Here is a 12,385-nt window from a genome sequence, read left to right on the forward strand (position 1 = left end):
CGAGCTGTGGCCAGCTAGTACTTCAGGGCTCCCCGTCTAGCCAACCCGAGTTCCAAGTAAGAACACGAGGAGACGAGTTCTCGGAGCACGGAGTCAGGTCGGTGCGCCATGCTGCACTCCTCCCTGCCTCCCCCTGTCATCCCGGCCCTCAGAGGGGCCGACGCCGAGACGCCTCCTGGAAATGTCTTCCTCGTGAGCTGGAAGGCCGCTGCCAACAGCCGGTGTCCTCGGCACCTCAGTGCTCACAGCGGCTCCAGCCGCGGCCTGGAGCGGCGGGAGGAGGGGAGGCCTGGGCAGGAGTCCGAGGGCGCAGGGAACGAGGGCGAGTGAGGGCTTTGGAGTCAGAGGCTGCAGGGGCCGCAGACGTGGGGGGGAGAGGCTTCTGAGGAGAGGAACGGGGGTGGGGAGCACCACCTAGAAGTGGGCCCTAAGGGGGAGGAGGAGCCAGAGCCAGATAGAAATCAGGACAGCCTGGTGACTGGGGCCTGGCACAGGGCAAACAGCCACGGGACGTGTACTGCCCCCGGGTTCCTCGGAGCGGCCTTCGGCCCCAGCGCCATCAGCGCCAAAGCCGGCACCAAGGCCAGTCATGCTGGGCTCGCGTCCCGCTCCCCCTCCCCCGCTCCTGCGTCTCCATTGCGGTTCCTGGCGTGAGCATCGGTCCCGCGTGGGCGCCATGCTGCACTCCTCCCTGCCTCCCCCTGTCATCCCGGCCCTCAGCGCCACTGTGGTTCCACGTTCCGCCTTTGTCCCCAGTCTGGCCCCCTCGGCCTCCTCTGCCGGTCACATCTGGCACTTCGCCTGGCCCGCTGCTGAACGTCCCGACTGGAGCCCTTGAGCTCTTGCCCCTTCAGAGTCCAGCCTCCAGATGACATCCCGGCAGTCTTCAGGTGGCAAACCCGCTTCACGTGCCCATGGGGAGAGGCCCAGCGTCACGGCCACGGCGCAGGCCCCATGCCGTACCGGCTCTGGCGTCTCCTCTCCTCTTCACCTGCTTCTCGTTTGGTGCATCCAGTTTCCCTGGCCTTTCCCTTCCCTGCGTGGCCAGGCTTCCCCAGCCAGCACTGCAGCCCTCGAACTCCCACCCGCTGGTCCTGCCACCAGGGGTCAGGCTGGCCTCCCCTCCCAGAGGCCTGCGTCCTGACCACGGTCCTGGGGCTCCCGCTGACCCTGTGCCGGCCACGGTCCTCTCCCACCGCCTGGTTTCATCCCCCCGCCCGGCCACGTCCTCTCCCGCCGCCTGGCTTCATCCCCTCTCCCGGCCACGTCCTCTCCCGCCGCCTGGCTTCATCCCCTCGTCCGGCCACGTCCTCTCCCGCCGCCTGGCTTCATCCCCTCGTCCGGCCACGGTCCTCTCCCGCCGCCTGGCTTCATCCCCTCGTCTGGCCACGTCCTCTCCCGCCGCCTGGCTTCATCCCCTCGCCCGGCCACGTCCTCTCCCGCCGCCTGGCTTCATCCCCTCGCCCGGCCACGTCCTCTCCCACCGCCTGGTTTCATCCCCTCGTCCGGCCACGTCCTCTCCCACCGCCTGGTTTCATCCCCCCGCCCGGCCACGGTCCTCTCCCACCGCCTGGCTTCATCCCCTCGTCCGGCCACGGTCCTCTCCCGCCGCCTGGCTTCATCCCCTCGTCCGGCCACGGTCCTCTCCCGCCGCCTGGCTTCATCCCCTCGTCCGGCCACGGTCCTCTCCCGCCACCTGGCTTCATCCCCTCGCCCGGCCACGGTCCTCTCCCACTGCCTGGTTTCATCCCCTCGTCCGGCCACGTCCTCTCCCACCGCCTGGCTTCATCCCCTCGTCCGGCCACGTCCTCTCCCACCGCCTGGCTTCATCCCCTCGTCCGGCCACGTCCTCTCCCACCGCCTGGCTTCATTCCCTCGTCCGGCCACGTCCTCTCCCGCCGCCTGGCTTCATCCCCTCGTGGCACTGCCCATGCAGTGGAATGAGCTGGCTCACTTTCTTGTTTCCTGGCTGAACTAAAAGGCAACCTCTGTGAGGGCGGGAACCTTGTCTGTCTTTCTCACAGTTGGAACCCCAATTCCCAGATAGTGCCTAGTTGTTGGAAGAGGTAACCCTCTAAAAAAATACCTGTTGGGCCCTAGCCAGGTTGCTCAGTGGATAGAGCGCCGGCCGGAGGACTGAAGGGTCTCGGGTTTGATTCCAGTCAAGGGCATGTACTTCGGTTGTTGGCTCGATCCCCAGCCCTGATGGGGGTATGTGCAGGAGGCAACCGATTTATCTGTCTCTCTCACATCGATATTTCTCTCTCTCCAAAAATTAATGTATTTAGCTTGGATGCCAATAGGGTTGTTTGTAGATAAAGATCTCAAAGTTCATAAGGAAAAAGATATCTGTGAATAGCCTCACAAAGTTTTTAAAAACAACAAAAAAGCCCTGACTGGTTTGGCTCAGTGGATAGAGCGTCGGCCTGCGGACTCAAGGGTCCCAGGTTCGATTCCGGTCAAGGGCATGTAACTTGGTTGCGGGCACATCCCCAGTAGGGGGTGTGCAGGAGGCAGCTGATCGATGTTTCTCTCTCATCGATGTTTCTAACTCTCCCTCTCTCTTCCTCTCTGTAAAAAATCAATAAAATATATTAAAAAAAACAACAAAAAACAACAACAAAAAAGCCTGGCTAGAACATACCCTAGAGCAGGTGTGATCAGATCATGGTCACGGTGATGCAATTGCCCAGCAGAATAGATAGTCAGAAAGAGGTCTCCCTTCAGATGAGCGCTGAGTTCAACAAGAAGGGGATGGGTTCTCTCAGTAAGCTGATAAACGCTGCTGGGAAGGCCAGGTATCCATCGGAGGAAGTCAGGCCGAGCCCTGGGTTAGCATACCACACACGCACACGCACACACGCACACGCACAGTTATGGTTGGTTTAAAGGTTGACATGGAATAAAATAATCTTAGAAAACAAAGGACTAAAAACCTGCAGGCTGTGTGATCAAAGAAATACTTTACATGTAAAAATGTAAACTTTCTGACAGGCAAGACACCATATGCAAAATGAACAGGTAAGTTTTTAACCATCTTTCAGCAGTTGCCCGATAGCAGTTCATATATAACACACAATGAATTCTTATCAGCGGTAGAAAGGACACGCAGCTGTCAGAAAGCTTGGCGAGGGCTGTGAATGAGCGATTCATGTATGAATCCAAGTGACCGAGAAGCGGGGCTCCCAGGAGTGGGCGCTGTGCTGAAGGGGCTCATTGACGACGGGAGGCGGGGGCGGCGCTCTGAGGCCAAAGGAGCTTCCTGCAGCCGCGGGGTTCCGGTTCCTGCCTGTGACCTTTTTTATTTTCCAAAAGAATACTGTTGACTTTTACAAATTGTTTTTTAAAATATATTTTTTATTGATTTCAGACGGGGAGAGCAAGATAGAAATATCAACGATGAGAGAGAATCATGGAGCGGCTGCTTCCCGCATGCCCCCCACCTGGGATTGAGCCCACAACCCGGGCCTGTGTCCTTGACCAGAACCAAACCCGGGACCCTTTAGCCCCCAGGCTGACGCTCTACCCACTGAGCCAAACCAGCTAGGCGGCTTTTACAATTTTTAACATTTTTAATCTTCGTTATATGTCATGCTTTTTAATTGTTTCATATTTTCTCTCTCTGAGTTAACTCTAGCAGTACTGTTATACTTATTAATTACTACAGGGTTATTTCCTAAGAAACTTACTTTTCTTTTCTGGGCGCTCCCTGCATGTGGCTCATTGAAAAGATTGCTCATCATGGTATTTTTATTTTTTTATATTTTTATTGATTTCAGGGAGGAAGGGAGAGGGGGAGAGATAGAAACATCAATGATGAGACTCATTGATTGGCTGCTTCCTGCACGCCCCCTGCAGGGGATTGAGCCCGAAACCCAGGCATGTGCCCTTGACTGGAATCAAACCTGTGACCCTTCAGTCCACAGGCCAATGCTCTACCCACTGAGCCAAACCAGCCAGGGCCGTCATGGCATTTGGATTGGAGCAGCCGGTCTTAGCATTTGATGTTTCAAATAAAAATTTCTTAAGATTGGTTTAAAAAAAAACCCCCACTGTTCTGATGTCTAGACTAAAGACATGAAATCTGAACGAGCGTTTTCACGCAGAGGACGCCACGTCGTGAACACCACGGCGGTTTGCATCGTGGCTCCCAGCTGCAAGTGCAAACCCTTTCTTTGCGAGAGTGCCCTTCACCTAAAGCTCTTTGCAGGTCCCACGTGACCATGTACGTTTCAGAACCGTTTTAAACAGCAAGCACACTTGAAGCTCCCGTGTTAATTTCCCAGCGTTAGAAGCCTGGGCGGACAGCGTGGCCTGGCACGGCCTGTCCCCGTGGCGAGGTTTGGGGAACCCACGGAGGACTTGGTGCAGTCTAGTCACGACCTCTAGCAAGAAGCTTTCTGTTCCTCAGCGCCCTTTCCAGCACTTGGAGACGTAATCCACAGAATAGAAGTCCCCTGAGAGCGTCTTAGCTCCTTGGTTTTCGTCTGTCCGGAGCTCTGTAGCCATCGCCACTATCCAGTGTCAGACATTCCCATCCCCCGAAAGGAAGCCCCGTTTGATTTCCAAAGTCCTTGTCCTCACATTCAGACGGAAAGCCGCCTCAGGTCACATAAGCAAAGACAGCACAGTGAGGGGCGTTGTGTGATGTCAGAGGTCAGCGCTCCGGCGGACTCCTGTCGCTCGAGACACGTTTTGTGTTGCTTTGTCTCTTCTGCTCTCCCCAGGATCGGGGGCTGGCGATGTTGTGTGTGTGTGGGTGGGCGTTGGGGACGGTCACGGTCACGGTCGTGGTCTTGAAGCCGGGTGTCGGTCTGCAGGGCCCTTGCCGATATGAATAATGACGGGAGGATGGATCAGGTGGAGTTCTCCATCGCCATGAAGCTGATCAAGCTGAAGCTGCAGGGCTACCAGCTGCCGTCCGCGCTGCCCCCCGTCATGAAGCAGCAGCCGGGGGCCATCTCCGGCGCCCCAGCCTTCGGTGAGTGTGAGAGCCACGGGCTCCCGGAGCTCACCGTGCGGTTTGCCCCGCCCCGCAGCCTCGAGCGCCGCAGTGCCGGGCGGTGACCCTGCGGGAGGGGGTGGTCCCAGGGAGGAAGGAGGTGCTGGGGGGGGGCAAGCTCCCGCCGCCCCAGCACCGGCTCTCGGGCGACTGGGGGCAGAGTCGGCGGGGACCCCGCACCTGCTGCGGCTCCTGTCCTCTCTCCCGCTGCGTTCTTGACCTCCCGTTGTCGGGACTTCCTCCTGGTTTCTGGTTCCTGAGCACCTTTCCTTCCCTGTGTAAACAGCGCCTCTGGATGACGGCGTCTCACAGTGTAGTTTAAGTTCACAGCATCGAGGCAATTGGCCACATGGATTCTCTCAGGACACAGTGAAGCAGGAGCAGCATAAGCAGTGTTACCCCGTCACAAAGGGAATGCTGTAAAACTGCCTTCGCCCGAGATTTTCCTGCAGAACCACCCGGTAGTTAGTGGACTGAGGTCAGCGCTCTGACTCCTCTGTTCGCAGCGCGGACTTTGGCCGTGTGGGTGGATTGAAAGAGCACAGTGTCAGATGGAGCCCCTGATTTGCGGGACAGGCCCCGGATGTGGCTGCCAGGTGATGAAGTGAGGAGACGAGGGGGAAGACTAGGCCGGAGGAGGGCTGGGTTTGACGGTCTATGATGACCTTGACAAGCAGGTGCATGGAGCTGGGGGGCCGCAGCCTGGTCGGAGGCTCGGAGAGGGGCGAGTGGAGCTGGAGGCGCAGGCGCTGGAGGGGGGTTGGGACGGGAAGACCCATCGTGTGCGAGTGGGAGGAAGCTCGGTGACTGAGGAGCGGTTGCAGGGACAAGACTCAGCACGTGGGGGCGTGGGGGGGCCTGGGGGGCTTGCCGGGCGGCACTGGAGCGTGTTACCGCCCTGGCGCGGGGCCAGAGGACATGGAGGGACCGACGTAGGGCCCAGGGGCAGAAGGAACCAAGAATTCCGTGTCCAGAAAAACAGTGTTTCAACCCTCCGGACACCAACTTAGTGTCGGGAAATTCACTTGGACCCACACGGACCACGGCGTTAGCGGCGAGTCCACGGGTAAAGGCTGTCACACGAGACTGCCCCCACGTGAGGCACAAGCAATGGGTCCCCAAGTCCCCATTCTTCTGTGTGACTTCACTTCATAGTTAGAGGTTCCCACACCCGTCACCCCTTTCTCTAATGTGCTGACAGCTCACAAACTGGGAGAAACTTCCGGTTGCAGTTACCGGTTTGTTATAGAACAAAGGCTGTTCGGAGGGAAGGCTGTCCAGGGTGGGTCCTGAGCGCAGGGCCTGTGAAGTTGGGGTGCTCCCCCTCCAGCTGGAGGACGTGCTCCCCAGCCCGAAGCTGCCCAAGCCCTCCGTGCGGGTTCTCAGGGAGGTTTCGTTGGGTGGGCATGAGGGACCCGGCCACGGGCCACGGGCTGTCCCCCCTCCGGCCCGCTCCCACATGAGGTCTGTGCGCAGGCAGGTGGGTGGGACTTTCCAGACCTCCATCAGGGCTTCCTATTTCCTGTCCCCGGCTCCCATCCTGCAGCTATTGAGGGGCCCCCACCCCCCGCAGCCACCTCATTGAGGTGCAGAAAGACATCCCTGAAGAGAGTCCGGGGTCTGAGAAGTTCTCGTGTCAGGAACAAGGACCAAGACCAAGTATTGCAGCAAAGGCTGTTGCTGTCGGTCAGCCAAGTACACGGCCAAGTACACGGGGCTCGGGACCGGGAACGGCGCAGGCCGGGGGGGTGGGGGGGGCTTCCCTCAGTGACGGGGCGAGAAGAGCGGAGAGGATGGAGCATCCATTGCCCTTCGATCACTTCTCCGTTGTTCGGCTGGAATCCTTCTGGAGGGAGCGGCTTCCCCTCACGTCCGGCTGCTCTGAGGCTCAGTGTGTAGAGGCACGGCAGGAGGACGCGTGGGTTTATCCCCGCATTTACTAGTTTGCAGAATAGATGGAGGAACGTGGTGACCAGCCAGAGCTTTTGGCTGGTTGGTTCCGACGGCCTTGTGAGTTCCCGAGTCCAGTCTGTGCTGCCCCAGGGCTTTGCAGTCTGCTGTTGACCCTTCACTCTGGCCAGCGGCCCCCGGCTGGGTCTGGTCCTGCACAGAATTTTGGTGCTCTTCCACGCGAGGGTCCCAGATGCAGGTTCTAGAGGGAAGATCTCCTTCCCGCAGACCGGGTGACTGTCATGAAGTGGTGACACGTGCCTCCCTGTCCTTCCTCCTCCGCAGGTGTGGGCGGCTTGGCCAGCATGCCTCCGCTGCCGGCGGTTGCGCCAGTGCCAATGGGGACCATCCCCGTGGTCGGGATGTCGCCCCCCCTCGTCTCCTCCGTCCCTCCAGCAGCAGTGCCTCCCCTGGCCAACGGGGCCCCGCCTGTCATGCAGCCTCTGCCTGCGTTCGCTCATCCTGGTACGTGGCCTGGGCACCGCAGGCTGAGTTTTAGCCACACGTTCTCAGAAATCTCTGTCTTCTTTCTGATTGTATTCAAGTATTTTATTCCAGAGGAAAGTCTGTTCATTTAATTTCTCGTTTTTTTCAACGTATCAAATGGGAGGTGTGAGGCTGAACTGAAGAAAAGGATTAAAAAGTTCCCAGTTTAATTTCGAAACTTTATCCATAGTCTTTTTCCCTGTCATTGAAAGAAAGCCTGGAGTATAGATGGAGACAGCCTTAGTCTGACAAATCTTACTGAACTCATACCGATACGGAGCGGGTACTTGTTAAAGCATTTTGGACGTTCGAGTAAATTCGGTGCTGATGCCAGTGTGGGCTGTAGTGTTTGAACGTGAGTCCTGCGCTCAGCCTGGTTTATTACACCTGTCAGGGTGTGTCTTTAAGTTACAGCCAAAGAATGTTAATAAATGCTGCTGGGATTTTAAAAAATTGTTATATGTTTTTATTGATTTCAGAGAGGAAAGGAGAGGAAGCGAGAGAGAGAAACATCAATGATGAGAGAGAATCATTGACCAGCCGCCTCCTGCACGCCCCGCACTGGGGATCGAGCCCACAACCCGGGCCTGTGCCCTCCTGGTTTTAGGTCCACGCTCATCCACGGAGCCACACCAGCTGGCTGAACCTCTTTTGTTAAGGATTTTCTTGTCACAGGTCGTTCACCTGTCACCCGTGACCATGGCTGTGGACGTGCTGGCCGCCAGGCAGCGCCTGCCGTGGTCCCAGTGAGGCAGGGCCTCCAGCACCCCCTGCTTTCTCTCTCTCGTGGCTGAGGGCGAGGGCTGCGGCCCGTTAGGCAGGGGAGGGACTGCGGCCCAGAGCTCTCCCTGACCCGGCCCGGCGGCCGCAGAGCAAACCAGCCCAGCCGCTGGCCCTCCCCAGCGCCCGGGGCCTGGCCCAGCGCTCTGGCCTTCTCTCCCTTCCGCTTGGGACTCCCTTCCGCTCCTCGGTGCAGTGAGCAACGTGCCGTCCATGTGTTCAAGCTCTTCCTCCTCTGACTGTTGACAGATCTTAGGAAATGTGATGCTAAATGTTTGATGAAAGCAAAAATTTGTGGGTGTAAACATTACTACTTAGGTGACTTTCCGTAGGCACAAGTAAATCTAGAAACTTTTGGCAAGAGGGTGGGGAGCAAGGCGGGAGTAACTTTTGAGTCCAGGATGGGGAAGGAAGGAGGAGTAATTTCTGCCTCAGACTTGATGACTCTGCTTTTTAATTTTTGTAAGCGGGAAAGTTTATCTTTGTGGAATTAAAATTATTCAACATTTATTTATTTTTACAGCAGCCACATTGCCAAAGAGTTCTTCTTTTAGTAGGTCTGGCCCAGGGCCCCAGCTAAACACTAAGTTACAGAAGGCGCAGTCACTCGACGTGGCGAGGTGAGTTGGCTCGTTCTGAACGGGCAGTTTGGTGAAGTGTTATCTGAGTAACTCATAACTGAAAATGCCCGAGCTGTGTTCCTTATTACCTTTCTTTTGTGGGATGGCAAAAATTCCTCAATTCTGGTTTTACCATTTGTTTGTTGCAGAGATGACAGAATCAAGGACACGACATTTCCTTTCAAGGTTGTTTTTTAAGAGGATGTGCAGTAGTAAATGTTTAAATCGAATCAAATGCAACTCAAGGTGTAAGGGGAGAAAGAAGTTAACTAATTTGTGTTAGTCTTGAAAAGTTTACACATGTTTTATATGAAGATGAGAGCAATAATTGGCCTTATTGTAAATTCCAGCGCAGATAACCTATGTCGTCCTTGAGAATCGACAGTAGAACCGTATTTAAGGACCATTTTCATGAAATGAATCATTCAGATTAATGGACAGATGCTGTCCACCAAGTGTGTGCCTCAGCTTTGGCAAAGCTTGCATGATTTTATTGCTTCTATTTGGCCAGTCTTGGTTTCATGTCGTCTCTCATACTTCCATGTTCTTTACCCTGCCCTCTCCCCTGCGTGTGGCCGCACCACGCGGGAGAACCCAGCTCGGCTTGTAAGCCGTCTCAGCGCCGATGGAAGGACAGGGCCCTGTGGTGGAGGTGACCCCGTCCTTCTGTCCTGTCCTCTTTAGAAATCTCCCCTACGCGAATCCAGGCGTTTCCGCTTTAAAACGTGTGTTGGGTATAATTCCAAAGTGCCTCGCCTTCTAAAAAACGATTTAAAGAAAATCTGTAAACTGAAAAGCACTGTGCCTAACGCTTTATGCCCATTACCTCGCTAACGCTCACTTCTCCCCGTAAAGTGCCTCTTCCTGCCCCGTGTTCAGATGAGGAAGCGGCTCGGAGACCCTGAGAGACGTGCTCAAACCGCATCGCCCTCAGTGCCCGAGCTCCTTCTGATGGGAGGACGTGTTCTCACCTGGGGAAGTTTGCTCCCAAACCTCAGTTACTAAGAGAAAACAAACACACTTCGGTTACTGTGGTTACAGATACCTGTGTGCCACTTCGTCGAGGCTCCACACTAAGATTCAGGAACCTTCGCTGAGCATCTGCTCAGCAGACACCTGGTTAGCCCCACCCCACCTCCCCTCCCCCTGCATCCTCCTGGGCAGGAAGGATTGTCTCAGAATTGTGCCCGAGGACATGAACCCAGAGAGGCCGGCTGCTCACCCAGGGGCCACGGCTGCTCACCCAGGGGTCACGGCTGCTCATCCAGGGGTCACGGCTGCTCACCCAGGGGCCACGGCTGCTCACCCAGGGGTCACGGCTCATCACCCAGGGGTCACGGCTGACCAGTGCACCGCTGAGGTGGACACTCGGGTCCTCTCGCCCTGAACCCCACATCTTCTTCCTCCAGCACCGCGCCGGGGCTCGGCTTCCTGCTCTCTGCTGGGATGGCAGTCTGTCTTAACGTTGATTTGTGACATTAGGATGAATCAGTAATCAGCACTCAGCAAACACTGAGGCTCTGGAGACGCTGTGTTTTTAGGTAGTCATCTTGTCAGTAATGTAAATTTCCAGCCGAGTCCTGTAATGTGGCCTCTAACTTTTGGTTACCTGTTGATGAGCTCTCAGTCCATGTTCGCTCTCAGGAGGTTGGCAGGAACTCTGCCTTGATAAGTGTAATCTGGGGCGGCTTCTGTGCGCAGCGCCCGAGCCCGGGTGCAGGGGGAGATAACGGCCTCGGTCGGACGGTCAGGGAGGCTCAGCACGCTGGGCGCTAGCTGAGATGAGGGAGCTGCTGCAGAGGTACGCACAGCAGGCCGGGCGTCGGTGAGTGCTTCCGTTCGGTGTAATTTGTGGAAACGGACACGGCCTTGCCAGGTGCTGTCCCGCGGCCGGGGCCGCTTCCTGTGCGTCTGGAGCCTGACTCATGTGAGGGCCGGTCCGCAGACGCAGGATGGCTGGGCGCTCAGCTGATGGTGACGGCTCTGCTCTTGCATGTGAAATAGATCTTTTCGTGGAAATGAAAGGAAATGGCCAACGGGCACTAGGCTCCTCAGCCCGGGATGGAGGCCGCTGTTGCCGGCACCGTGTTGGTTATTGGCTCTTCACAAGCCCGGGGCCGTGGGACGCGGTGGGGCCTGCGCTCCGGGCGGGCGGCCTGGGCTGGGCTGCGCTGCAGTCGGGCGGAGCCAGCTCCCAGAGCCCGGTGCCAGGCCCCGCGCCCGGGCGCTCCTTTCTGGGAAGGTCTCCTCTGTTTGTGGGAACTGGAACTTCCCAGAATAGGGTGACTTCCCAGATTAAGAAATACACCCTGTATGTTGGTGCGTGGAAGGTTAGACATTTGGAGAATTAGTACCTGTAAGGGCCGGGGTTGGTCAGCTGTCAGCATCGCTTTCCAAACCAGAGAGAACTGCTCCAGAGGTTTGAAAGCCTGGACGTTGTTGGACCATCTCGGTTCCAAGGGTCCATGCCTTTTAGACCCTCGGAATTATTAAATTGTGTGTAAAAGTTGTGTGGTGCTTACCCTGGATTCTGGAAGAATCCTAAGCTCATTTGTGTCTCTTATGAAAGATGTTTATGACCTTAAAAAGTGGACACGCTCACTACAGAACATTCAGAAATGGTTCCGAAGTGAGCAGAAGGCCAAAGGCAGGGCGGTCCTGCGGCTCACGCCTCCCTCCGCTTCCTCCCGCAGCGCCCCGCCGCTGGCCGAGTGGGCGGTGCCCCAGTCCTCCAGGCTGAAGTACCGCCAGCTGTTCAACAGCCACGACAAGACCATGAGCGGACACCTGACAGGTACTGAGAGGCGTGCACTGGGGGAAGGCGGCCTTTGTGGGGAGGCACGTCGTTTCCGGATGTCGGGCCAGAGAGTCTCCACCCGCCTTCCCCTACTTGCTCCTTTGGAACAGGGTTTTCACGGGGGTTCTTACCCTGTGCCCCGTCCCCCCCGCCCCCCCGCTGATACAGCCGTAGTTACTGTGTGCTTGCCCCTCTTGGTAAATGGAACGAGACCTGGACCCTCCTCCCCGCTGCCTCCGCTGGCAGAGAAACCCCGCTGGGAACCCCGCGCCAGGTCCTGAAGTCGGCTCTGTAGGTGAAGGTGAACTTGGCACGGCCCACGCACAGGCTTACGGCAGTGAGAAGGGGAGGTGACTGTGGGGGGTGGGGACCCAGCTCTGCCACCAGCGAGGTGGAGGCCACTCTACCTTTGGATCTGACCTCACGGGTAAGAGGCCAGAGTGCAGTTGTCTGATCTCAGCGGAGAGGGTCCTGGGGGACTGGCTGGAAGCCTTTCTGAGGGTGCTCAGAGCCGTACGGAGAAAAGCGTGCTGTTAGTAAAGGGAAGTGAGACCGCCGAGAGGAGCACTCCGTGCACAGGGGAGGAGGTCGCTGCCCACTGGCAAATGCGCAGGAGGGCGGAGGCCCGCTTTCTGGGGATGGGGGCGCACCTCGGTGCCTCCCTCTGCACACGGTCATTACACACATCCTCTGTGCCTCCCTCTGCACACGGTCATTACACACATCCTCTGTGCCTCCCTCTGCACACGG

At 57.1% G+C, this 12,385-nt stretch overlaps 1 protein-coding gene across 1 annotated transcript in view; it reads left to right on the top strand.

Annotated features, from left to right (window-relative positions):
- The window catches only part of ITSN1 (intersectin 1), a 123,145-nt gene that overhangs the window by 51,072 nt on the left and 59,688 nt on the right, over positions 1–12,385 (top strand). The window contains exons 5-8 of the mRNA XM_079762187.1: positions 4,821–4,981; positions 7,238–7,417; positions 8,742–8,838; positions 11,532–11,632. Of these exons, the coding sequence (XP_079618313.1) occupies positions 4,821–4,981; positions 7,238–7,417; positions 8,742–8,838; positions 11,532–11,632 (539 nt within the window). The remainder of the gene's footprint in view (positions 1–4,820; positions 4,982–7,237; positions 7,418–8,741; positions 8,839–11,531; positions 11,633–12,385) is intronic.

This window comes from Cnephaeus nilssonii, assembly GCF_951640355.1.
Source record: "Cnephaeus nilssonii genome assembly, chromosome: 3".
Classification (NCBI taxonomy): Eukaryota; Metazoa; Chordata; class Mammalia; order Chiroptera; family Vespertilionidae; genus Cnephaeus; species Cnephaeus nilssonii.